Genomic DNA, 26,798 nt, shown 5'->3' with positions numbered 1-26,798 from the left:
AAAATACATAATTGATCATGATAATAAGTTCTTGAAACATAAGGCTAACTTATTACATGACACGCTCGTTATACTGCTATGTCTAAAAGCGCAGGCACCAATGGCCCGAGCAGCTACATAGGAGAGGAGCGAGCAAAATGAATGGCCTGCCCTGGAGGCGGATAGACTATGCCCCTTCAGGCCTCAACGACTTGGGCAGCCTCCACCGCCGTTCCGGAGATATCCTACATCACGCGGCAACGGTTGATACTGAACACCTTAACAGACAGGAAGTCGCGCCCATCAAATGTGAAGAACTGCGCTGGAACATACGTCACCAGCCTAGTCGTGGTAGACCCTCATGACGAAGGCGTCCCTACAGCAGTCCTCAACCTTCCCCAGCATGTGTTGGGGGCAGCGCCCCCTCAGCTCCTGCACAAACACGTACGTCGGTTCCATGCAGGTCCAGTTGGCGCAAGGTCTAGTACTAACATCTGACATGTATATATGAGAAAGAATTAAAATCTAAAACACGACATTTCAATTCACTGTAGTTTCCATCTCAGAAAAACATCTTTTTCTTGCAAATAGCCCCAAAATCTTGTTTGAGACACGGAGCTTCCCGCTCTCCTTTTTGCAATGATTGGTTATGCCATCCATGTGGAATATTTGAGTTTCTCAATTTGTCCCAACTTCATTTACTTGTGGATCTTTGGCCGAATGATGTGCACCGCAACCTTCATGACACATAGACAATTGTGACCTCAAATGTATCGGCTATTATCCTTTCATATCGACGTACCCCTCCACTATGTCAACAAACTATGTTCCGAGCCACCACGCATAGGGGCACAATGAGGTTTCTATTTCTTTGTTTTCTATGAGACTACTATCGTGGAGGAATCAAAGATCATGCCACATACCGAATATCTTTGCAACATGGAGGGTGTAACATTCATGGCCAATATGTACAAGTTGAGTTTGAAGAATTTAAAACTCCAAATAGTTACATCATAATATCTTTTGAGATAGATCTTAATTCTAAAAAATTATAACAGAAATGTTGTTGGCAGCACTATTAATCTTGCTTACAACATATCTTAAACCTTTGTATTATTTGTATCCATACTAGCTATTGATTGCAAGAAGTCGACGACGAAGCTCCCCAAGGGCCATAATGGGGTATAAGTTGCGGTAGTTAGCGTAGTTGAAGTAGAAAGAAGAGTTAAAACATCCCATATGTTCCTGATATCAAAGGAGAAACACAATGAAATCAGAGGGAGCCAAAATTCTCATACTGAATAATATCATTGAATTGGCGAGGACAATATCAATTAAATTATTGTAGATATGTAAGGGTGCAGGTTTATCAATGTAAGTGCACATTTGGACTAAGAGTGATTGAATATCCTAATTGCACATTTGGACTAATAGTGATTGGATGTATACACTATCTTGAATTTGTTTGTGAGACTATCTTTTTGTACCCAGAAATGTTTCTTAAATTTCAGTAGGTGTGTCTTTTGTGTTGCAGTTATCTTCCAAAAATATCCTTGTCATAAAATGTAAGTGTTTATTGGAGAAATTATACGGTAAAACATAATAACCTGTTGAGGGAATTCGCCTGTTTCTAGTTGCATGTTGATCAATAGTCTTGCTGCACGATAGATAGGTACAGGATCACGTTCAACCTATTTAGAAAACCAATATATTAATGTGTAGAGTTAGATAATGCATTGGTTTCACAATTATGTCATTTTATCAGAATATCTTCATCTAATTTCAAATTTACACCTTTAAGGAAAAATTAACAAACCTGCCCAGCATGAATTAAAGCCAACATTGCAAACGAAGTGTTCACAGCATTAGGATTACCACTGTCAACATAATCCTGTACAAAATTTTATTAGAAAAAATAATAAAAGGACATAATATTTCATAAATATGAAATAACCTTCAACTTTCACTGTTGGCTGACTAGATTTGTCCACAATATCGTAAAATGGTGATTCAAATTCAGATTCATAGGTGACGTAAAATAAAAAGTGTGAGAAATCAATCCTATTTACTAATATCATGAATATTATAAGTATTTCACTATAATAACATACAAGAGATGTTGAACACTACATGTTTATAGCTTGTATGTACTATGGTGTGTACAATTTGATTCTTAGGATCTTATCTTTTCTTCAACAATTTTTTTGTTGTCCACCAAATGTATCATTCTATATTATTACAATGTTTCTTATTGTGTGCCTTTTTTATCCACTAAACTATTAGCTGGTATCAGATTTTACATTGTATTCCATGAAGTATGAAAAAAAATCCTATGCAATAGTTATATTTATTTTATTCTACTCCATCATTAAGAAGGTAGAGTTGCCATGTTCTAATTTCTTTTTAATCTACATCAAAGATTCTTTTGAATATCTGTTTTTCCGCAAAACTATTTTACTTAGTCGACGGGTTGAAGCTAATGGGCAGGTCGGCTTTATTTCTGGAATCCTTCATGTGGAATTAGTATATACTAGGTTGAAATCAAAATTGTCTACAATTTCACCTGTGGACCTTTGTTTTATTCATCAACATATATTCACTTACTAAGTTTTGTCCTATATGTGTAATCTTAGGGCATCTCCAACGCGGCGATCCATCCCGCGCCCGCACATCCGGATGGGTCGAACCGGACAAAAATCCAGCCCAGCGCGCGGACCCATCCCTTAAACGGATGGCCTCGGTGTCCGGGACGACACAAAGCCGGTCCAAATCTAAGCCGCGTTTGCGTGGCCGCGGACGCCAGGAGCTGGCTGCTCGCATCCTCCCCTGGCCCGCCTGTCTTCCTCCGAAAACACAGCCTCCTCGCATACATCTCCTACCGCTCCGCCGCCACCCCAGGACCGGCGATTTGGGAGCGCTGTCGATGCCGGCAAGCGGTGCGGAAGCATAGGACGCGGCCCCGCGCTGCTTTCGCGGCCTCATAGCAGAGTCGAAGGACGCCATCGCCGAAGCTGTTGTCCTCTCGCCGTGGTGAGACCTCCCGCCATCAACAGCTTCACCGTTGCCGCCAGAGGTGAGCTCTCGTGCATCGTGTTTCCAGGCTGCAAGTCGGCCGGGACGACCATTGCCTGCAGGTCCCTACGGACGCATTGGATGGCCTCCACCTGCGAGGTGTTCGATGAAATGGGCGATCTAAAATTTGTCCCATTTCATCTGTAGATCATGGACAGCGAGGATGAGTACTTCTTCAAGAACTTCATCGACACGTAGTTAGACGAGGAGTCCGAAGACGACTTTCTCACGGAGGCTGCGCTGATCATCCACGAGCACAATGTCTCGCAGATACCCGCGTACCGGGGGTCCTTGCCGGGGCGCGCGGCCACCTTGGACCGCAAAAGAGAACGCGGCCACAACCAACTCTTCAACGACTACTTGTACCGCAAGGCATTGTTCACGCAGGCCATGTTTCACCGTCGTTTTCGGATGTCCAGACCGTTGTTCACCCAGATAATGGATGGCATGAAGGTCTACGACAACTACTTCTGCGCCAAAGTGGATGCAATTTTCAAGGCAGGCCTCTCTTCATATCAGAAATGCACGGCAGCGATTAGGATGCTCGCATTTGGTGATGCAGTCCAACTCCCTGGAAGCGATGTACAGGTTCTGCAGAGCAGTGATCGGTGCGTTTGGAGAACAATATCTCCGGCAACCTAATGCAGAGGACACAACTCGTCTGTTGTCAACCAACGCTTTCAGGAGGTTTTCTGGAATGCTTGGCAGCATAGACTGCATGCACTAGGAGTAGAAGAACTGCCCCTTTGGTTGGCAGGGGCGTACATCGGCCATTCTGAGGGGTGCACAGTGATTCTTGAAGCTGTTGCTTCACATGACACATGGATTTGGCACTCATTCTTCGGAATGGCCGGCTCGCACAATAACATCAATGTGTTGTAGCGCTCTCCGGTGTTTGATAGGCTAGCGTACGGTTAGTTCCCTGATGTGGATTTTGATATCAATGGCCACAACTACAACAAGGGGTACTACCTTGCTGATGGTATCTATCCATCCTGGGCTACACTCGTGAAGACAATCCGGCGTCCCAACTCAGAGCAGGAGGCAAGGTTTGCCAAAGAGTAAGAGGCAGCCCGGAAAGATATAGAGCAGGCTTTTGGCATCCTCCAGGCTCTTCGGGCTATCGTCAGACACCCTGCTAGAGCCTGGAGTGTGCAAACTATGTGGGAGTTAATAACCGCTTGTGTAATCATGCATAACATGATTGTTGAGCTAGAGCGGGATGATTCAATGTTTGATAATGAGTGGGATGACCAGGGAGAGTTGGTTACTCCTCAAGGTGGTCTGGCATCATTCCAGGATATTCTCCATGTGCACCACGAAATTCGGGATCTAGCTGTACACAGCCAGCTCCAAGCTGATTTGATCGAGCACATGTGGGCGCATGTTGGCAACAATGCTGCAAACAACAATGAAGGAAATCCCGAAGAAAACAATGCCTAGGGCATTGTATCATTCTACATTTTTCGAATAATACTTTGTCATTGAATACATGGACAATAATATTATGTAATAAATCTTGAGCATTTAAACTTATTTATATATAATTTTTATGATTTTTTATGCTTTTATAGTGAATTTAGAGGTAAAATAGCAATTTCTATGGCCGCGACCCAAATCTGGCCGTGTTGGACGCAGCACGCGACCCAAACGAACACGCAGACGCAGAGGTCCGTCCACGTGTCCACGCGGCCGCCAAAACGCCCTAAAACGGATGGGCCAACGCGTCCGTTTGGGTCGCCGCGTTGGAGATGCCCTTATATACTGGTACCCATACCTCATGCGAGCATGGTGTTTTATGGTGAATTATATGGAGTTTCATATTATAATACATCTCCTTATAGCCCTTCTCATAAGCCATACGTGGGAATTGTGAGTGGGCCATAATATAGTAAATATGTAAAAGAGACCTAGTTGATTGGCTTTTGAATTTGCAATAAACTATTGTTTACCTTTACTTCACGTTTATCAGCTCATAGTTGTTTACCTTCAATTGATGGGGGAATTGAAACGTGATAAGAAATGGGTTCCTATTTTTTTAAATTAGTAGCATATGAGAGTGAGTGACCCTAGAGCATAAGGTACATTAATTAATGTTTATTACCTGAAGTCCCTCCATAGGGAATTTAAACATAAGGAGTATACTGGTCAGGCACATTGAGTAAAATAATTGAGGGTTAAGTTATGTATTAACTAGAATTGGATCCCACCGTTTTTCTAAGCACGATGGTCTTACAAATAAAACCTCTAGCTTGACCTTGAGTTTATCTCGAAAATACTTCTAAACCTGATCTTTACCTACTTTTTTTTGTTGTTTTTCATCAATTTTTTTTCCTATTACAGGTCTATATATGTGTCATATTATAATATCTGGTATTCATATATGCAACCAATTAATTATTTATCGGCGTATGTTTGCACTTTACTTATAAAAGTGGATATAAACCACCCACTATACATGTAAGAAGATAGCTAATTGACAATTACTAGTTATGAAAATTGGTTGATGAAGAAACAGTGTTTAAGCATGTTACATCTCTTGTCATAAAAAAACATATCCATTACCTCAATTTCACTTGAAATATAGCTTTCACCCCATCCACCTGTACTTTGTTGCTTACATAACATAAAATTGCATGCTTTTCTGATGGCATGACTATTTTCATAAGTTCTTCCAGAAGCAACTAATCCCCTTACTGCAAACATGGTCCCATAAGTGAAACATATTCCCCAAGAACCGTACCTACAAGATAAAAAAGAATTGATAGTTACGAATTCCAAATTAGGTGTTGAAAGTAATTGGCACATGTAAATTACATACCACGAGCCATCATTCTTTTGAGTCTTCTCAAGAAATAAAGAAGCAGATTTAATACACTTCTGAATATCGCTCGCACGATATTTTGGATATAATTCTTTGAATAGTACAAGAGCATCAAGAACCGAGGATGTGCATTCCACAGAACTGCCAGTTTTTCATGTGCCAGGAGTCAGTTCACCGATATGAATATAGAATAAAATATATTTTTCAAGTAAGAAGGAATTTGGGTCTCTTACGGATAGTCGGAGACAATGTTACGAAAACTCTCAGAAGGGTTGAGAACCTAAATGTGGACAAACAAAACCTTACTGTCAAGGTGGAGAAGGGTGATTAGAAATACAGTGTTTGTAAGTAATAAATTATAAGTTCTTGGATATGAGGTAGAGTACCATAACCAGAAAAACCAACTCACCTTATCACTATTTTTCGAAATATTTAAGGTAAAATTAACTTTAAGTATATAATATGACAGGAGAAATAAGAAAAGCCTATTGAGATTAACCTCTTTGTGGCCTACCTAGTCATGTTTCTAGCATGGCTAATTTAATACATTCCCAACTATGTTGATGAACATGTTCCAAAGCTATAAACTGATTGACCTTAACTCATTTGATTGGGAATGTGGTTGTACATATGTTGGGATTTATAATCATCATGGATGGAAATTTGGGTACTTATTCTTAAAATGAAATGTTGTGTTGCCTCCCCAACGATGGACATTTAAAAATAAAAATATAGCATATAAACTAATAAATAATTTGAAGTGTTTAAATTCATCAAATTAGAAAATATCATAATTTACCTCTAACCACGAGAATGTCCGTTTGCATTCATAAGTCGAAAAGGTGCCATCCTTATTCTTTAACATAGTGAAAATATAAAAAGAGAACCTGCTATTAGTTCGATGATCTTTGTAGAGTAATGAAATAAATGACTCAAGGCCGACTAAATTGTGGATTACAATGATATATTATAGTAAGTTAGTGATGTTCACTATAAACTATTATTGTATCTTTATATTTTTCTTGGGAAACATATACACTGACTATGCTAGTTTTTTGATAATTGATTTATCATAAAGGTTCATACCATGAAAGACATGATGCAGTCGATGGCATCATACAACCTATCTTGTCTAATTTGGTCTCCAACAAGATCAGGTGAAATCTTTGATAACAGCAACAATGCCTGGATGAAATGTCGTTAAAAACATTATTACTAAATTTGTAGTAGGTAACCGGTTTAATGCATGTTACAACGAAAATTTATTAGATAGCAAATTTAAGGACACAGGGAAAAATATATTATACTTAACCTTAACAGCTTCTGCGGTACAATCAGACACGGACCAACCATTGTCTACGCTTGAAAGACCCCATGAACCTTTCGATCTGTGGCGATAGTAACTTTCATAATTTGGATGATTGCTAAGAATCTTCAAGTATAATAAAGACATGTTAGCTTAGTTAAAAAGGCGTGTAATATAGACCTGTTTTTAATTTTTTTTATAGATCGCAAAACAACAAACCTGTGAGTTCTTAAGGAACTCGTGAGCTTTTTGCAGAGTTGGCCCAAACAGAGCAAAAAGACCCGTGGAGTAATATGCTTGGATTATGAACGATGTCTCCCAACTATGACAACCATCATATACCTGATTATCATATGCCACGTAACTCCATCAAAGTTTCCAACTGAAATGCCTCGTTACGTATTTTTTTTAAATGATTTTATATTACGCATTTGGGAATTACATAGAAATATATAGATATTTAAATATATCAATGTATTACACATTTGAATTAACTCTAATACAAAGAGGAAATATTATGGTTTAATTTTTTTGCATAATAGTTGATCCAGAAGAGACTTAGTTTGGGATTTAAATTGCCTAGCTAATAAAACTAGACATACATTTTATTATCACAAACTATTACCGCTCGTACTTTGGCATCACTTACAGATGCCTATTGGATGAGTTTTGGTTAGAAATTAAAATCAATTCCTCATAAGCCTAGAGATTTTCAGTTTATTTGAGGCAAAAAAAATATTTCATTAAACAAGTTAGAAGTTGCAAGACATTAACACATATTAGATTAACAATATATGCTAGATAAAATGTAAACTTGTACGTACTTGTGCCTTCATTCCATCCTCTGAAAGCCACAAATAGTCAAAAAACCTAGGAAGATGTTGTTTGAATGCATCCGAGTTTGGGTCTTCTATCCAACAACAAATCATATTCAATGCCTAAGAAAACAAAAGTTATAACTTAACATAATTGTTTTGTAAAATAAAATTAAACTTGCATTACAAATGATTTAACCTTATTAATAGGACAAATATTAACATATTTAGTTGCTTCATCATCATAATGTATATGCTTCATGATGTTACTCAGAGCTCTCTCTCTTAGCTTGTTTGCTGGCCAGCAATTCAACAACGGCTCCACGAACTTGTTCAGGCAACTAAATACAAGGTTTTGTGCATATGAACGTGGAAAGAGAAGGTCCTCCTGTAACAACATAAAAATCTAGATCAAACAAGGATTCTCAAATCTTGAAATATCTTTTCAGAGACTTTACAAGTTACTGTAGCGTGATATTAATTATTTCTTTCAAATTGAAATTAGGTCAATCTTGACCGAGTGAGTATTGATGGAGGTCTATGGGGTTGACCAAGAGGCCCAAAAACGAGTTCCTAGCTAAATTATTGTGAATCCTTGAATCCTAGTCCCCCCTTATGTTTGTCGGGGGTGATACTAGTAATTTACAATGAAAAGAAGACACAAATAACGATACTTGATACTTTCAAAGTTCAATGGTCCTCTCTGGAGGAAAATTTACATGTGCCAATCATTGAGATACTTTCGATTAGGAACATTATATCCCTCTCATATTTGCTATTGTTCTGACTTACTCGGGGTTGGAACATACACATTTACGTAATGATTACGGTGATCAGATTCACCTTACTAATTTTAATTTTCGTACAAACTATGCAGGATTCGTCATGCCCGTTTCTGCGAGATGATAAGTTCTGATGGCATACTACTGACCTTTTTCTCGCATTATATGGTAGATAGTTCATGTTAGGTTTACTATCCCTACTCACCCCCCAATACACTAAAATATTTCGTTACTGATATTAATGTAAATCGAAGTCTCAAATTAGTGTGGGCGGTTATTCTTTAGCTTGGGCTATATGGAGCTAGAAAAATGATAATGTATTTAACTCATTCAATCAGTTTTACATAATAGAATATTTGTGGGGTGTCACAAAACGTCATAGTGACATGGGGAGCTACATTCCTAATACGGAGCCACCCGTAAAAATTATTATAGGTTTTTTGTCCCCATGTTAATAATAACATGTTACTAGTGGCATACTTTCTATCCTACACGCTGCTAATATAAATAAAATACTAGTGACGTTTAGTCTGATTCCCACGAAACTAATAATTGTTTCGGGAAAACAAATAGAAGAGGTCATAGGCGTAGGTCGCATCACTTGATTGAGATAACATGATCTAGTACCCGAGTGCTTGGAGAGTAATCAAGTTAGCACGCATGGACGAACTCTTGGATGAGCACATACTCCAGGTCGCGAAAAATCCTAGTGTTACGTGAGGCATCAACGCTCTAGTCCTCCTAGTGGCACCTGGCGGGGGATGGGCATGAGGGTTGACAGGAGGAGGGGCGTTGTACGAACACAAAAAAATTTGGTGGAGATCACGAGGCACTTGGAGGTGAAGGATGTGGTTGCAGTCCCCGTTGATGATGTAATCGATATAGGGCCTCTAGGTGTTGTACGGGATGCCCAAATAGTATCCCACCGTTGCAGTTGTCCCGCCTCGCGATAGCGGTTGTTGGAGCTGGTGGTTAGGAGGAGGATAAGTAGTGGCATGGAGAGGAGCGGAGGTTGATCGCGGTCATGGAGAAGTGAGTGCAGCAAGGTCATGAGTTGTGGCGCGGTGGGCGTGGTCTAGAAAGAAGCGTGGAAGGTAGCACGGAGGGGGACGATAAGAGAGGAGGGATGGCGATGTTGGAAGTTCAAGCAATTTTCCGATAGGAAATGGGGAGGACTGGGGGTTAAGGGTGTCGTGTTGTGGTGTGTGGTACTATTATTACTTGAAGATATCTGGATAGAGGACAAAGGGGACAGTTTGGGATTAGGTGGGTTAGATTTCGTGTAAAAGGGGCTGTGCACTTTTAGTGGATTTATTCGTGGCTTATAGTTCCTAGCCTACACCACTAGTAATGGCTATACTAGTTTTATTATGCTCCTAATATCCCACACTAAGAGTGAATTATGGAAGGTTTGAGCGGTGGGTTGATATAATAGTGGTGGGTATTTACTAGTGGCATAAGCTTAATTTGATACGTTACTGGTATTTTTACAAGATAACATATACAAGTGGTGTGGTACTTCAAGGGCATACTATTAGTATATGTTCACCTGTAAGGATTTTCCTAGTAATGTGTACAGGTTATCCATAAGGCTATACATTGGATCTAGGTCTCTTGAGTAGCGTTCTGGATGCAACTCCGCTAGACAGTAACACACGATATGTGCTAGAAGATTAGATTGTAGGCTACTAACAAAATCCATGATTTGTGGGAGCTTCTCTTTCTGTTCCAGATGTATTGTCGTGTATCCACAGTCAGTGATTTATGAGTTGTAAAACAATGAATGTTAAAAATATATAAATAATAATGCGTGTATTAGATTTATGCAGTGATATATTCCCCATTTCATGGGAAAAATATGTAGATCTTGATTAATGATAAATGATAAATTAACTGATACAAAAGAGTAAAATATAGAAACCGGTTGGAAATATAGGAACCAGTTGACAAACCTTGGCACAAGAATCACGAGCCTTGTCCCAGTTAATCTGCTCGTAAGGTATACTATATAGGTCCTCACGAAGTGATAGTATTGTGGGAGTTAGTGGCCCAACAAATTTCTTCCCATAAAGGTATGCCATTGATATATACACCAACCGGGTAAAACACCAAAATCGACCTGCATGTGAAGAATTATTTTACATTTATATACACAAGAGGTAATTAGGTTAACAAAAAATTATCAAAGAGGACATATTGTTATGGTTATCCTTAAAAACAAGTACCTGGGTGAATAGGAAGAAAATCTGGTACCAACCACAATTCTGGTATAATCGGATGATTTCCCGACCATTCATATACTCCAATTATCTGGGATAGCACACACGTGTCACTTACGTTAATCATAGCTTACAATAAATAATACGAGCTTAGTACTGGTTGCTGAAAACCACACGGGATAGTCATTTTTGTAGTATTTATTATCACATTATTGCGAAGTAATAAGGAGCATCATCTCATGTGTTTTGTCACATACCGAGAGCCATACTTTTCCCCATTGTGGCATTGCAGTTGCACTTCCATGCGATAAAATCCACTGTCTCGCCTTACTCAATGCACCCTGATCACCATCCAGCTTCGCACCAAGAAGCACTAAGGAAGCGTAGCTCGTACATGATCCAAACATGGTACTTGGGCCCAGAACTTGTTTTCCCCACCCTCCATCCTCGTTCTGCCCATGTTAGAGATTACATAATAAGATAAAATCAAAACTTTTAAACTTCAAACACAAAATTATATAGTAGAGTTTATTCCATGCCTGTTGATTGTAAATGTAGCGGCATATCTCACGCTGATGTTCCGGTGATAATACAGTGTTAAGTGATCCCGTAACATATAATGAAAATATCTGCAAGATAAAGAAATATATGATAATTTACGGAAATCAATATAGAGGGAGCCAAAATCCCCAAAATAAACAAAATACCAAAAACATGATATAGGAGATAAGTACTTTTCAAAACCAATTATATGCATGTAAATGTTTTTGTGTCATCAATTTTCCGAATGCTAAGGTGTCCACATGGCAGCTGGGTCAACGCGGGTGATTCGGAGGGGTCTCGTTCGTCTCACATCAACATCCAGATAAAACTTGAGTAAAGGGCCAATCTAGTTGACTCCGCTTCCAATCACAAAATGCCAATTTGAGTGGCGCTACTAGCCTACAACCCACCAGAGTTCAAACTCCAAGTTTGACATCTCTGTGTCTTATAAAGGCGGAATATTTTTCAGTGGGAGGTGATGTTCCCGTCGACAGCGAGGCGCTTGTGTGGTGATTTTGTCAATTTCTAGATCCGATTTGCCGACTCAGTCTTTCCGAGATGCTCATAGAGATCGGGTATGCGTGTGTGCGTTCATAGGGGTGATTGTATGCGTGTATGTGTGAGCATCTGTGTTTGTACTGTGTTTCTCAAATAAAAATAAAGTGTCATGTAGTAGTTAGTTAGATTCCAGTGGCATGTCCGATATCAAAAATTTCTACTAAGAAATATTAATAAGCACAATCATTTTGGAAGTTTTTCTTATTTTCCTTAGCATTGTTGAATTTTTTTAAATCTTGTTCAAACTTTTCCGAGCTGGCTTAGAAAAATACTCCGTGAGAGTGGATTATTATTCCTTCAAAGAATATATAACTTGGTTGGAAACTTTTAAACAAATCAAATTTTCACATTGCATTTGTTTTGCACCCATTTTATTTTGGAGTCATTTTTAGGTTTTTCCAACTAATATTATTCCAATATCAAAAGAGGGAATCAATTACTTATCCAATTTAAATAGAACACGGTTGGGATTATTATTTATGAATTATGAAATATCTCTATTTTTCAACTATATTAGTAACTTACTAAATTCTTAGAGATTTCTTAAAGGCTTAAAGGATATTTACAAAAAATGAATTTGAAAAATTACACCTGGGTGGGAATTAGTTGTTCTAAACTCTGTGTTAAGTATCTATTTACTAGACTTTTGTGAGATTTTTAAAATATGGTTTGGCATTAAAAATAGACAATGCTAATTAGTTTGCAGCCTTGGAAATATTCGACATGTTAATATGATAAGTAGTAGTATCTACTCACTGAATTGTCAATTGGAGGGGACTTTGTATATTCTGATCAAGCTTTCTCAAAATAAGTAGCTAGCTGCCTTGGAGATATTCAAAATGACCTTTTGTCAATCATACACACTTGGTTTCAATTTACAAATAATGGATGTGGCATGTGGGAATGTGTATAACCTCCATAGCGTGTAAAATGATGGACTACTAGTGCTTAGGGTCATGGGATAGCATTAGGATATTATTATCTTCATCTTTGTTTTCCAAATCAAAACATGTTTTGAGACAATTGGCCAACCTATTATCCTAGGGGGCTCTATTAGGTGGAACTCTCCTAATCATGTAAGGCTCTCACATGTTGATCTTGGAGTGGGCACTTCTAGTACTATATAAAAATCATAAGTGATTTAAGGAAAAAAACGTATGATCCTACCCATCTATTATATTAGATGGGTTAGATGAACGGAAAACATATGTTCCTCTATGATTCTCTTAAGTTTCCTTCTAGACTTATAAAACATTCATTTAATATTTTTTTAAAATTTAGGTTGAGGTGAAGTTTAAAAAAAAACATTAAGGAGGTGTTGAAAATTGTACTTATTTTGCACATAAAATTAAATTCACAAAGCCTACTCCCTAGTCTGATAATTTTTCAGTTTAATAACCAGCAAAGCATTCAATATACTCAATTGCTACTTGTCATGTTTAGATTATAATGTCTATGATAGGTTGTTATTCCTTGGATTGAAAACCACCCGTTGGTTACATGTGGCACAATTGCTAGAGCTACCTATTTTTGAATTATTCTTCGCTGCTACTTTGGCCTTGGTTTTTTCTTAAACTATCACAATTTATTAGTTGATTAAATGTTGTAATAATGATGTGAATCTTATTTTGTTCCTTTGAATGTGCGTACAAGCAAATTCTTCGTACTTTCACGTACGATTGTTGCCCATAGACAATGAACTCTATATTGTTCGGCTAGGCAGAACAATGGTCCAACAGAATGCCATGGATAGACAGGAAATGCCCGATTTTCCGCGTCGAACACATCCCCATGTTGGCGCAAGGGCCCACACACATTATTATCACACAATCCTGAAGCCACAATGTTATGCAGAGACTGAAGGCCAATTCTTTGCATCGGTGGCAGTGCATTGCAATAAACGGAATAGCACCAAGCGGGGTGACTCATTCATATTATTGAAAATTTTGTTTCTCCACATAAATTTGATATTCAGGGTCTCAAGAAGTTATTTGAGTCTTGTCAATGAACTCCACATAAATGTTATGTATTTTGGAAACACTCATATATTACAAATCATGGATTCTTTCCTTTTCGTGGGGAATCAATGCGTAAGATTGTACTGAAACCTATTTTAAAAAATTCCTATAATATGTGTGATTTTTCTGAATTTTACAAGAAACCATGTCTATCTCATGATCTTACAACCATGTCTATCGTTCAGTTATAAATGATTCAGCATCTATTCATATTTTAAATGTATCATAATTTTCTGAATTAAATACTTACAATAATAGGCATAATGAACAAAATTCCACTGTAATCACCAGGCCAATGTCCATCGTGTGCTTGAAGAGTGGAATATTGATATAGAGCTCGCTTCAAAGAAGTAGTTATAAGTTCTTCGGTGACATCTGTGATCTTTTGAGGACTCAGTCTTGGAATATTCAGCATAGGGTTTGGTTTTGCATACTGCAGTAAATAATATACATCATAAGGATCGAATGGTAGATATTGAATGTTTCTTTCAAAGCTGTATGACATACACGTTTCCAATATTTCAATTTGACCAATAATTGAAAATCATATGTACACTATTACAATATATAAATCATTCCAATAAATCGAGTTACACAAATGTTCATCAATTAACCCACATATTAGTGAATTAGTATATGTTTAGAAATTAATATAACTTTTTGCAGCATGCGTGTTTTATCTTTTTATCCAATGTGAGTAACCAAACAAATGATAACAAATGATGTAAAATAAAGGTTACTCAAAGGTACTCCATCTGTTCCTTCTTATAAGGTGTATCAGTTTTTGGAAACGTCAAACTACCCTAACTTTGACCGGGTTATTAGAAAAAAACTGTCAAATATATATACTAAATTTGTATCATTAAATTCACCATCAAATATGTATTTATATTCTATGTGTTTAGTTTTATAATATTGATATTTTGACCCCAAAAGTATGCAATGGGTAGAAGCAGTAGCGGAGCTAGAGGATTCAGCACCAAGGTGCATGCGGGTGCCAAACCAGATAAAATTTATCTATTACCAGGGTGCATACATGGTGAAAAGTTGTTGTGTAACAAAGAATTTTGTTTCTACCTGGTGTCTTGTACACCCCCATAGCTACATGCAGATTCCAGTGGGTAGAACCAAGAATAAATCTAACTTGATTTGATGGAGCAGTTGTTAGGAATATAGTATAGGCATCTTACAGATCTGGGAGTGATGTTTTGGCACATGGGAGCGGATGCTCCCTTTATTTTGAAATACATATTAGACACATTTGAAAATGTCAAAAAAATTGTAACAAAAATTTCGCACGTACATCTTCATGTGCTACGCGATCACAAAGTCGTTTCATGAAAAATCGACATGTCATGTAGCATGTGTAAAAAACACAAAATTCGGTGATGAAACAAAGACTTGTCACAAGATAAATTTTCTCTTTTTCGCTTAGACTACAAAAAATATTATTTTTTCGTGAAACTTGACGAATACACATATATTATGGAGATGTACATGTAAATTTTTTTATCAAATTTTTTTAATATTTGGAAATATGTTTTTATGTTCGAGGGATCATACACACCCGGGAGCCGAATTGAGTTTCTGCATCTTACATCTCTACATGCATACTAACCATACAATGATACTAACTGCATAGAATCTCCACTCTCCATGTAAGAATAAATTTAAAAATGTGGGGCTAGTATTCCTATGGCTCACGTAGAGTTAGGTTGTGGATTAAGATATGTGGTGCAAAAACTAATCCTCCTTTGCACTACACATGCTTCGTTTGGAACTTTTCCTTAGCTTTGTTTATAGTTTATATGAAACTAACGTCCCCATAAACTAGAGTGCGAATAGTTCAGATTGTAAATCTCAAAGTAACCGTAGGCCTGTTACATCATTCATTGTTTGACTCAATTGTTGTTTTAGAATATATTAATTTTCACAAATTTAAATATTATTGTTAAACTTCGAAGATCATAAAAATGATATGGTGATATGACTGACAACATTTAATAAGGCCTCTTGGCATCAAAGATTGAAATGATTTGTAATTCAAAATATATTGCATATTTTATCCATTTTGGTATACTAAACATAATTAGGTATCATTTGTATAACACATAAACAATAAATATCTCTCATATCCCACATCATAATGCTAAATGGGGACATGCATCTTATATCATAGTAATTGGACTCTAAATAAAATTTACATTAATATTTTACATCACAGACACCAAACTTCCATAACTAAATTGAAAATCTGCAAAAGTAGTTTTTCCTATATCCTTGGCTGAGATTTACAGGATACTTTGTTATTTTATTTGTTGGCAAGTGCAAAACATCATTCTTTTCATCAAAAACAAGCTTTAATTGCTTCCTAGTTTAGAAAAACAAACTCATGAAGTGATGTAATGAAAATTGAGCTATTGAGTTTATAGCTATAAGGTGTTCATCGTCCAGAGTAGCAGGGCCCATTGGGCTTAGATCAGGCCTGATCGCGTGCTAAGCCCCGATCATGCCCCATTATTTGTGCATCTTCGCTGCTAAGTTCATACCACAATTGTCTACCTATCGCTCCGTGCTAGACTGAACCTTGCCACTACCAACCAAACCGCCATATTTTGGCATGTTGCCATGAGCGGCATCGCCGCTACGTCACTAATTTTGAGATGGCCTCAGCAGAGACCGCACACCGCCCCAAAGGAGCAACACCCCCACGATGTCCGGGAACGAAGCCGCGCCATTACAGTTGTCACAACGTTCCCGGTCAATCCGGGCCGTTCACTTTCTCGGCGTCTAAGAACTTGCCTCAGCAAAAACCCAAGCGTGGGTATGGAAGGTCCAGCTGCCGCTGGCACCGCGCTGGCCTTTCCTGACGGCCCTCGCCGACGGAGGCAGAGGGGTAAGGGAGGAGGAGGAGGCATGCAGAAGGGCTAGGGTATGCCCCAATCGTCTCCTGTGGGGGAAGCCCAAAGCGGATCATTTTTTCCTCCAAGAGAGTGCTTCCATCTACACATGTGAAATTTTGAAAACATGGACTAAGGGGTTGTACTAATGACTATTGTTAAATTCATTTTACATAATCTGGTGAAATCCTCCTATGGATTTGTTCAAATCATCTTGGACTTCGAGCTACATGTCGCGCGTTAAATTTGAGAACCTTGAAAAACTGGATTTATATAAGGATGTACACAGTACACTACAGTGGTTAAGTATCGACAAAAAAAACCTTTTAATCTACGCTACAGAAGAACAGAAAAAAAATCTGACTCATTTTCAAGGTTTGCAAATATTACTTTTAAATGTACTTAGATCCACAGTTTTGTTATTACTTTTATTCTAGAATATTAAATATTTTCTATTGAGATTTTGCATACTTATAGTTTACATATATAACTAGTTCCATTTTTATTATTTTAAAAACTTGACACACCGTTATTATTTTTCTCAAAATAAAAGGAGCCACCTGTAGCTCAAGCTCACATAGGCCACGCTCATAACTATGGCTCTTATTTTGCAGGGTGCTCGTTCTCACATAATTCAAAAGTGTGGTTAAAGTCAGATTGCCATTGCTCTTTTTTGGTAACTAAATCTACATGAAATTTTCGCATGGTTAATTTCCTTGTTGAATAATGCGTTGTCAAGTTTATTTTTCTACTTCCAATATCATGCCCACCTTCATCTTTCTATTTCTCTCTCTCAGTTTTACTTTTGCCCTAACTAGCGCGGTGACCCTCACAAATGTGAGGGTAACTCCTTTAGTTGGCGGAAAGTGTTTGATGAATTATGCTATGTTTTAATGGATATCACATTTTATGGTAAGAAATAATGTGGTTCTAGAACTATAAAAGTGTTATGGTAATAAAGTATGACCTATGCAAAAAAGAACATTAACAAACCTGAACATGTGTGGTTATGAGTGTTGCGTCATTGGTCAAAACACACATGTGAAATAATATTATCTCAATAGTAGAACTATGTGTGTTATTACATCAATATGCAAGGTAAATAAACATTACTATTTTTTCTTGATGAAATGTAAAGGAAATCAATTAATCGAAGCTAATACTTATGTCAAACTAAATACATCCTCCCTCCCAATGAATATGTTTTTTTTTAAGTCAAGCCAAGTAAAGTTTGACCAAACTTTTAGAAAAATCTACCATCCAAAAGGATATCATATGGAAATATGTTTCACGATATATGCAATGATATTGATTTGCATTTTACATGTTAATGATGTTTTGTAAAAACTTGCTCAAAATTTATACGGTTTGCAATTTTTAAAATAATAAAATCCTCATTCATTGGAATGGAGGTAGTAGTTAGAGTTAATCCTTCGGTTTGTGTGTTTTCCTCACAATTTCTAACGCAGTTTCAAAATGTGACACCTTCTAGACAATGATTTGCATGTTTAAGCCATTTTTATAAGGCTCTAACAGTAGGAAAGGCTCCTACCTTCTACGTTTAAACCATTACAGACTACGAGTATAAATGAAAACTATTGACACATCAAAACTACATAATCTTGAATATTCTTTCCTTAAACTTAGACATTAATTTTGAATCCGACTTTCACAATATTTCAAATGATGTGGATCAACCATGGTGACTATTAATTTGTAGTTTTGTAGAAATTTCTAGTATATCTGTGGTTTCTGGTCTTTATGCTGATTGTAATTGAATGATAGACCAAGTCGATAATATATAACTATGCACATTCATTTGATATGTAGCTTTAGAAAAATTAATATGCTAGGATCCAACAATGCGTACGTAAGTGATTCGTAAACTAAAAAAAAATCATGTGTTTGTAGTTTTTCTATTAATATATTAAGATTGTTGTATTGCAACCTTCCGCAGAAACGATTTTCAAAATCTATATAGTATGTTTGTTTATATTTTGCAAAAAAAAATGGTTTCATGAATGTTTATGTAAAAGTAATATGTATATGCGGTATTCTTTCTACTCAACCATGCACATGTATAGATCTTTACAATCAGGTACGTATTTATCATCTGTACATTTCTCTTTTCCAATAGTACATCCGTTAAATCATGGAAAATCTTCCCACCCGATAACCTTGTTTCGGCATTTTTGTGTTTTGTTTCTGGCAGGGTTCAGAATACCACCTAGCTAAGCTTATGTACGCATTTTTTATTATCTAGCTAGCTAGTGTAAGTTAATTTTTTCCCACTCGGCCAGCATGTGTAGCTATTTTGACCGAAAAGAACATTCTGTTGGCGATCGGGCTCAGCTATAGTATGTCTATGTTTCTTTGGAACGGACTTGGCCACTCGTTCTACCAGTCATGTTTACTTTAAGGTTTTTTCTTATAACCTACTACTGTATGCTATTAATATTTCCTAAAACATGCTTTGCACGCTTAAAAAATTACATGTGTTAGAGTCTAGAATCCAAGGGTGGGTCTCCGAGCGTCGAGACTTGTGTTTCTTCGTGGAAATTAAACCATTAGAATTTCATCGTATGATATAGATTCCAAAGCAAAGAGTACAAACATCGCATGATAATGCAAGTCGGCTATGGGACGTATACCTGCAACCGGAGGAGGAGGTCCTGGGACTCCTTTCTCTGGAAGCGGTGCTTGGTGAAGTCCTCGCGCAGCCTCTCGACCTCGGCGCGCTCCTCCAGCGTGCCAGCGTCGGGGTCGTACTCCCACACTTGCCGCCCAAGGAAGCCGTTGTTCGACTGCAGCCACGGTCCCCGGGCTGCAGCCGCACCGGTCGTTAGCTTCCACATGGTGATGGATGAACGCCAAGATCAACTCAAATGGGAGCTATATGAAGCTCACACGATAATGGCGGCAAGCTTGCAATCGTTTCTTATATATAAGCGTTCAGGCGAGAGGTAGCTCTCTCTTTGTTATCCAGATAACCAAATAGAATATGTGCATACAAATATTGTACATGCACCTACCGTGTTTACAACAGCAGGCCTCCAAAGGAGTCCAAATGGCCTTGACTTGTGACATGGGAGAGTGGGATATCCCTTATTGCTGTCCGACTTATAAAACTCCCAAGTGGACTGCCACTCATAGCATATATGTCCAAGCCCGATATAAGAACGAAAGATAAAGCCGTCAGGATCAATGTTGTATGAGAGACACGAGACAAGAAGACCAAAGCCGAAGCGGTAAGAACTTCGATGGGATGCTTTCACAACTTTCGATTGGGAGCATCTCCAGCGGGACGACCCATCATGTATTGGACCGTCCGAAACGATCCACGGGGACTGACGGGCTGACAGTGTACGCTCTAGCGATGCGACCTAAACGGACCGACTCGCTCATACCGACCCATCCGTTCATCAAATTTGGGGCGTCGATGCGTTGGCCAGACAGCGCGCGTCCTCCCGTGTCCTCCCTTTGGCCACACCGCGGGCCATCTCGCCAATGGCACATAAGACATATAGAAGTGCCACAAACCCTCGGTTGCTATCTCTGCCTCCACCCCCGGGCAGTGCTACCGTCTATGCTCTGGGTCGCTGTTGCCATCGCCAGTTCCTAGCAGGTCGTTCTGCTGACTGGCCGCCATCTACGACGTCGACAAAAGATCTGGCCATTTGTTGCCGTCCCTGGCCAACGTCGTGACTTCCCCTGAAGGCACTGCCCGCCTCTTGTCTATCAACGAAAAGATGGTATTTTCTAGGATGCTGGGCAGCATAGAATGCATGCATTGGCAGTAGAACAACTGTCCTTTTTTGGTTGGCAAGGGATGTTCAAAGGGCATCTACCCTTCATAGTACATCTTTGTGAAGACAATTCGTAACCCTGAAGATGCAAAATGCAAGTGGTTCAGAAAAGAGCAAGGCTCCAAAGGATGTAGATAAGACAATTGGCATGTTACAATCACGCACGGTATTTTTTCGACACCCTGCTAGAACATGGAGCGCCAAAAAAAATGTGGGAGGTGATGACATCATGTGTCATCATGCGCAACATGATCGTTCAGGAAGAGCGAGATAAAACATCTATGCCAACGACTGGGAATTTGAGGTTGTGTTGGTTGAGCCACAACATGGGGCATCATCTTGGGAGTACTTCTTCCATATGCATATATAATTCGTTGCGGGGTCGGATCACCCACGATCACCTTCAAGCCGATTTAATTGAGCATATGTGGATTCATCGAGGAAACCAACCTGGCTAGAATCATGCGATATTTTATTTAAATTCTCTTGTCTGTGAAACCATGTGGTTGTGTGATTATGAACTATTTATATTTATGAACAATATTTATTTTAGTAATCCCTATCACTTTATGGTCAAATATGTGATGGAAAAATTTGAATGGCAATGGCCAACTGGCCATGGCCAGCTGTTATCACCAGATTTTGGCCAAATCAAGAGATGGGCCGTAATTGAGATGGGCTTGGAGGATATACACGTGGAGAGTCTCTGAGGCGGCCTTGTACGAGAATTTGGGCTAGATGGCCCGTGTATCTGTATATTATGGTAGATTTAGTTAGAATCAAAGAGATAGAGTTTAGCCCGTACACGGTTAGGTTTATTCCCGAATTAGAAAGTCTACGGACTATAAATATGTATCTAGGGTTATTGAGAAAGGAGGACAATCACGTTCACAACAAACACAAACCAGGCGCATCGCCACCCCTTATTTCGAGGGTTTCTTCCGGGTAAGCATCATGCTGCCTAGATCACATCTTGCGATCTAGGCAGTATACGTTTATTCGTTACCCTGTTGTTACTCGTGCTGAAGCGTTGTTGATGGCGAGTAGCACTATTTATCGTAGATGTTTTGGGGCTTGCATTGATGCTTTTCTTATGCATATTTGCTTAGCAATGCCGTCCCTTGATATCTAGCTGTTCTTACACCTATTCAGGTGTGAGGGCAGCACCTTGCTTGTTCGTTGCTTAGTAGATCCAATCTGTTATAGTTGCTCCTTGTTTCAAGGATTAGTTTAATATCTGCATGATTAGGCCTTATGCTGGGGTTGGATGATCCGGTAGTGCGTGAGGTGTTGTTTTACCGTTCCTACAAGGGATGTTCCGGGAATTGACTTAACGTTGGTTTTTAGGCCTCTTTTAGGGATAGTTTCCATCATCTTTCGTATCTGCTAGGCCCAACTACGCGTAGGATGTTCCGATTATGCGGTGAAAACCCTAAACTGTCGTAGATTGGTTTAGCTTTGTTTTGATCAAGCAGGATCCCCATGTCATCGTAAATCCAACGTGAACCATGGGGCGATCGGCTCCTTGAGCCGATCCACAGGGCAACCTGAGAGCCGATCCACAGGGCAACCAGAGAGCCGATCGGGCTCGTATTTAATGTTTACGTGTCTACCATGCAGGAGACTAGTTGAAGCAATCCAACACCTTCCTGATCAGGTATAGGTCAGGTGGCACGCCCTTGCAACCGCCAGGACGTGTGCTGGAACTTTGCGGGACGACGCGAGGCACCAGGGCCCACTTAGCAGTCTTGGGAGTCTCCCGGCTCTTCGTGTTGCTTAACCACTGCATGCCGGTGGGTTTTGGCAGGCAACACATTCTGGCACGCCCGGTGGGACACTTTCTACAACAACCACGTCAACATCGGCAGCCAAGATGTCGGACGAACTGATCAAGTACGAGGATCTACCTGCAGAGCATAAGAAGAAATACGATGAGCTGAAGGCCATCTTTGAAGCCGATCTCATCGGCTCTTTTGAGAAGACCCGTTCGCACGGCATCAGGTTCAATGGATTCACACCCGAAGGCGCGTTCGAGGGATTAGATCTGTCTCTCCCTTCGGAGGAACGTACCAGAGCCCTGCGCCAAGAAATTAACTATGCTGTGGCTCATTCTCTACATCGGCATTCTGAGAGCCTGGTGAATACGCTTGAGCGAGTTGCACTTCGTGTGGTGCAAGAAATCATGAAACATCAGTATTCTCCGTCAGGACCTGCTTTAGGGACTCACCAGGGAGAGATACCATTCCACACCAGGCCACCACTGCCATTCGCGATGGCAGCTCCACAGCAACAAGGTTCACCGGCATACGTTGTCTACAAGGTTGGAGGTGATCCTGGCGACTACCAATTCTTGTATGAGCCGCCCAAGGAGATCCCACATGGATACGTGTGCACATACGTGCCGGACTGCAACAATTGGACGCACGCGATCCAAACTTCAGCAGGAGGAATTGCCGGAGCAGGAGCGATTGTTACGGCAGGAGGGATTGCTGGAGCAGCGGGGAGTTCTGGAGCAGATGCTGAGAAACAAGCGTGGCTAACTAAATATGCCACTGCAACGAGTCATGAAAGCTCAACCCCTACAGCTCCTAATGTGGATCAGATCAGCGCAATCTTGAGAGATCAGTTCGGCATCCTGCCGAAGAAGAGAACAATCGGCTATTCCAAGCCGTACCCCAACGAGTATGACCTGATCCCATTGCCGCCTAAATATCGGCTCCCTGACTTCACAAAATTCAGTGGATCAGAAGGGTCTAGCTCCATCGAGCACGTGAGCCGATACTTGGCACAGCTGGGCATGGTTTCAGCATCAGAACCGCTACGTGTGAGGTTCTTTGCCCAATCTCTCACTGGTCCAGCCTTTGGGTGGTACACCTCGTTACCCCCAGATTCAGTTCGGACATGGAAGCAGCTGGAAGAGCAGTTTCACATACAATATCATTCAGAAGCTACCGAAGCTGGCATTGCCGATCTGACGCAGGTTCGGCAAAGGCGAGGAGAGACGGTGTCTGAGTACATTCAACGTTTCAGAACTGTCAAGAATTGATGTTATTCGGTTCATTTATCTGAGAAAGAAGCAGTCGAGCTGGCCGTGGCAGGCCTCGCAGCGCCACTCAAGGATCTAACGTTCCAAGTGGAGTACAATTCGTTGGCGCACATGGTACAGAAACTGACATTGTATGAGCAGCGCCACCCAGAATTGTACCAAGACAAGTTCAAGCGCACGATAGGCCTGATCGACGCTGAAGAGGATGAAGACCCTGCGGAAGATCAGGAAGTCGCCGTGGCTGAATGGACTCGGACGGCAGTTCCCGTGTCCTGCAAATGGGTGAAACAACCAGGGCCTCCAAAAGGGTTTGACTTTGATTTAAGCAAAACTGAGCAGATTTTTGATTTGCTGCTGAAGGAGAAACAGCTGAAGTTACCCGAAGGCCACAAAATTCCTACGTCACAAGAGATGAATGGTAGGCCATATTGCAAATGGCATCACACGTTCACCCACGCCACCAACGACTGCAAAGTGTTGCGCGCACAGATTCAAATGGCGATAGAGTCAGGCCGATTAATCTTCGGACAATTTGCCATGAAAGTAGACACACATCCGTTTCCTGGCGTCAACATGGTGGATCTTAGTCACTCCATAAGATGTGAGCCAGGTTTCTCTTTTGATGTCAACATGGCAGGGCTTGGTAACCGCCAGGGCGAGGATAAAGCAGAAAGCAGTCACTCCCGTGGCAAGGAGAAAGAGAAGGCCGATCCACGCGACCGGCCCCAATATGATAACAGACGGTACCTGACAGAAGAAGAAGTGAGAAGCGTGCGGTATCAACGACCACTCTCCGCGCATCTCCTTAACAAATATGAGCAGCAGTATGACCGACGTCGACGCTACGACGTGGATGATGAAAGATATCGTCGGTCTGATGCAGATGACAGGAGGTATCGTCGATATGATAGAGACGATGAAGGGTACGAGCGTCACGCTAGAGGGAAGTCAAGAGAGCAAGAAGACATGGATAGGCATTGGAACTGTCCTTTCTTTAAACACTGCTGGGACTCAGGAATGAGCCGATTGCCTACAATCGAGAACTGCCCAGAATGTAGCCAGCAGAGGAAGGGAATAAATGAAGTTTCAGTGTTCGAGCGTCTAGGGCCTCTCCCACCTCAGAGCAAACGAACTGAGTCATCCCAAGATGAAGACTTTGAGGAGTTAGATGAAGAAGAAGATAGGTACCACCGGCCAAGGTGGTGCCCTGATGGACTCAGCCATTCTCAGAAGCGTAGGGTGCAGCGGCTACGAAACCTGGAGGAAGCCGAAGCACAGTACCTGTACACGTTGAGGAAGGCACGGCCCGGTCTGGCCGTGAAAATTCAGCAAACGTTGGAGACAGAGATGCGCCCGCCAAAGAAAGTGTGGCGCCCTAAACAGACAAAAGCCGATGCAGAGGCATCGGCTGATACAAACATGGTGTTCATACTCCCGTCAGAGTTTTGTGCCCCAAACGACGAGGAAGTATCGGTGGCTCAATTCGACTGCGGTCCACGGCCAGTGATCTTTGAGAAGCCACGAGAGAGGAGCTACAGGCATTTGAAAGCCCTATACCTGAGAGGTTATATCAATGGGCAGCCTGTCAGCAAGATGTTGGTTGACACGGGAGCGGCAGTCAACATAATGCCGTATTCCATGCTACGACGTCTAGGACACTCCAATGACGATCTGATCAAGACCAACGTCACATTAAGCGATTTCAACGGCCAAGCATCAGAAGCAAAAGGTGTTCTGAATGTAGATCTGACCGTAGGCCTAAAAACCATACCTACCTCGTTCATCATCGTCGACAGCAAAAGCAATTACGTTGTCCTGCTAGGAAGGGATTGGATTCACGCCAACTGTTGCATCCCATCCACAATGCACCAATGCATCATACAGTGGGATGGAGATGAAGTGGAGGTTGTTCAGGCAGATGACTCAATCACGATCTCACTAGCTGCCATGAATATTTGGGATGCAGACGACCAAGAGCCGCTCTCTGGAATCAGTTTGGATGGCTGTGAACGCATCGAAGCTTCAAAAAACGGAGTGAGGCTGGTCTTATCCACCGGCCTGACAGAGTAGCAAGATCTAAGGCACTAGACGTATGTGGCAAGGCCGATCCCCGCGATCGGCCCCAAAGTAGTAATCTCACCTCGAGCGCGTCACGTAGCCATAGTGAAGCACCAAGGAGTTGTAAACCCTCATTGAGCATTGCAATGAAAAGGGAGGCCGATTCTAGCGATCGGCCAAAATTATCCTCGACATGCATTGTGCCTGTGTTCAGCATTGATCTGAGAGAGGATGACTGAAGAGCCGATATCTTCAATCCCTTTGAAAAAAATCGGCTCGGGGGGCACTTAAACGGATAAGATACGAGGCTACGAAGTACGAAGTGGCTGTCGATGGTCAGCAGCTCAAGTTATATTCCTCGAGGACGATGGACATTGGAATAAATAAATTAAATTTTTTTAAGCACAGCCGATGCACCGACATCGACTATAGAATAAAAAGCCGATGCGCAGCCATCGACTCAAGAGGTACAAACTGTTACAAGCAGAGGTACAAGCTCGAATGAGCAGTTATCAAGTCGCATGGAGAGGCTCTACTGAAGGAATGCATCAAGAGCATGGAGAGCGTTAACACGGACACGATCCACCTCGGCGATCTCGGCCTCATCATCCTCGTCTTGACCTGTCACCAGCTGCTTGTTCAGGGCGCGAATTCCGGCCAGATCAGTTTTCAGTTCAGCTTGGAGGCCTTCTGCTTCTTCGCGGGAGTGAGCAATGAGAGCTTCCTTATCTTGGATGAGCTGTTTGGTAACTCGGACCCTCTCTTCAAGGACCTCCAACTCCTTTCGCAAGGCCTCAAGTTCAACAGTGCAAGCAGAGGTGTCAGTTTTGGCGTCCAAAGCTGCCTTTTTCTCATTAAGCCGCCGACATTTG

At 40.6% G+C, this 26,798-nt stretch overlaps 1 protein-coding gene across 1 annotated transcript; it reads right to left on the bottom strand.

Moving 5' to 3' along the window:
- Positions 1–1,107: 1,107 nt before the first annotated feature.
- Positions 1,108–19,871, bottom strand: LOC127330773 (achilleol B synthase-like). The gene is made up of 18 exons (XM_051356872.1): positions 19,668–19,871; positions 14,367–14,549; positions 11,537–11,626; positions 11,255–11,449; positions 11,004–11,088; positions 10,731–10,897; positions 8,196–8,384; positions 8,006–8,119; positions 7,401–7,523; positions 7,188–7,307; positions 6,962–7,060; positions 6,675–6,731; positions 6,109–6,155; positions 5,873–6,016; positions 5,617–5,794; positions 1,796–1,870; positions 1,587–1,670; positions 1,108–1,224 (listed from the first exon to the last, which is right to left on the bottom strand). Exons 1-18 carry the CDS (start codon positions 19,869–19,871, stop codon positions 1,108–1,110), a joined length of 2,271 nt encoding a protein of 756 aa, XP_051212832.1.
- Between the last annotated feature and the right edge of the window lie 6,927 nt (positions 19,872–26,798).

Source organism: Lolium perenne, chromosome 2, assembly GCF_019359855.2.
Source record: "Lolium perenne isolate Kyuss_39 chromosome 2, Kyuss_2.0, whole genome shotgun sequence".
Taxonomy (NCBI): domain Eukaryota; kingdom Viridiplantae; phylum Streptophyta; class Magnoliopsida; order Poales; family Poaceae; genus Lolium; species Lolium perenne.
Note: the sequence above shows the minus strand (reverse complement) of the source record. Positions and strands in the feature narration are given on the sequence as shown.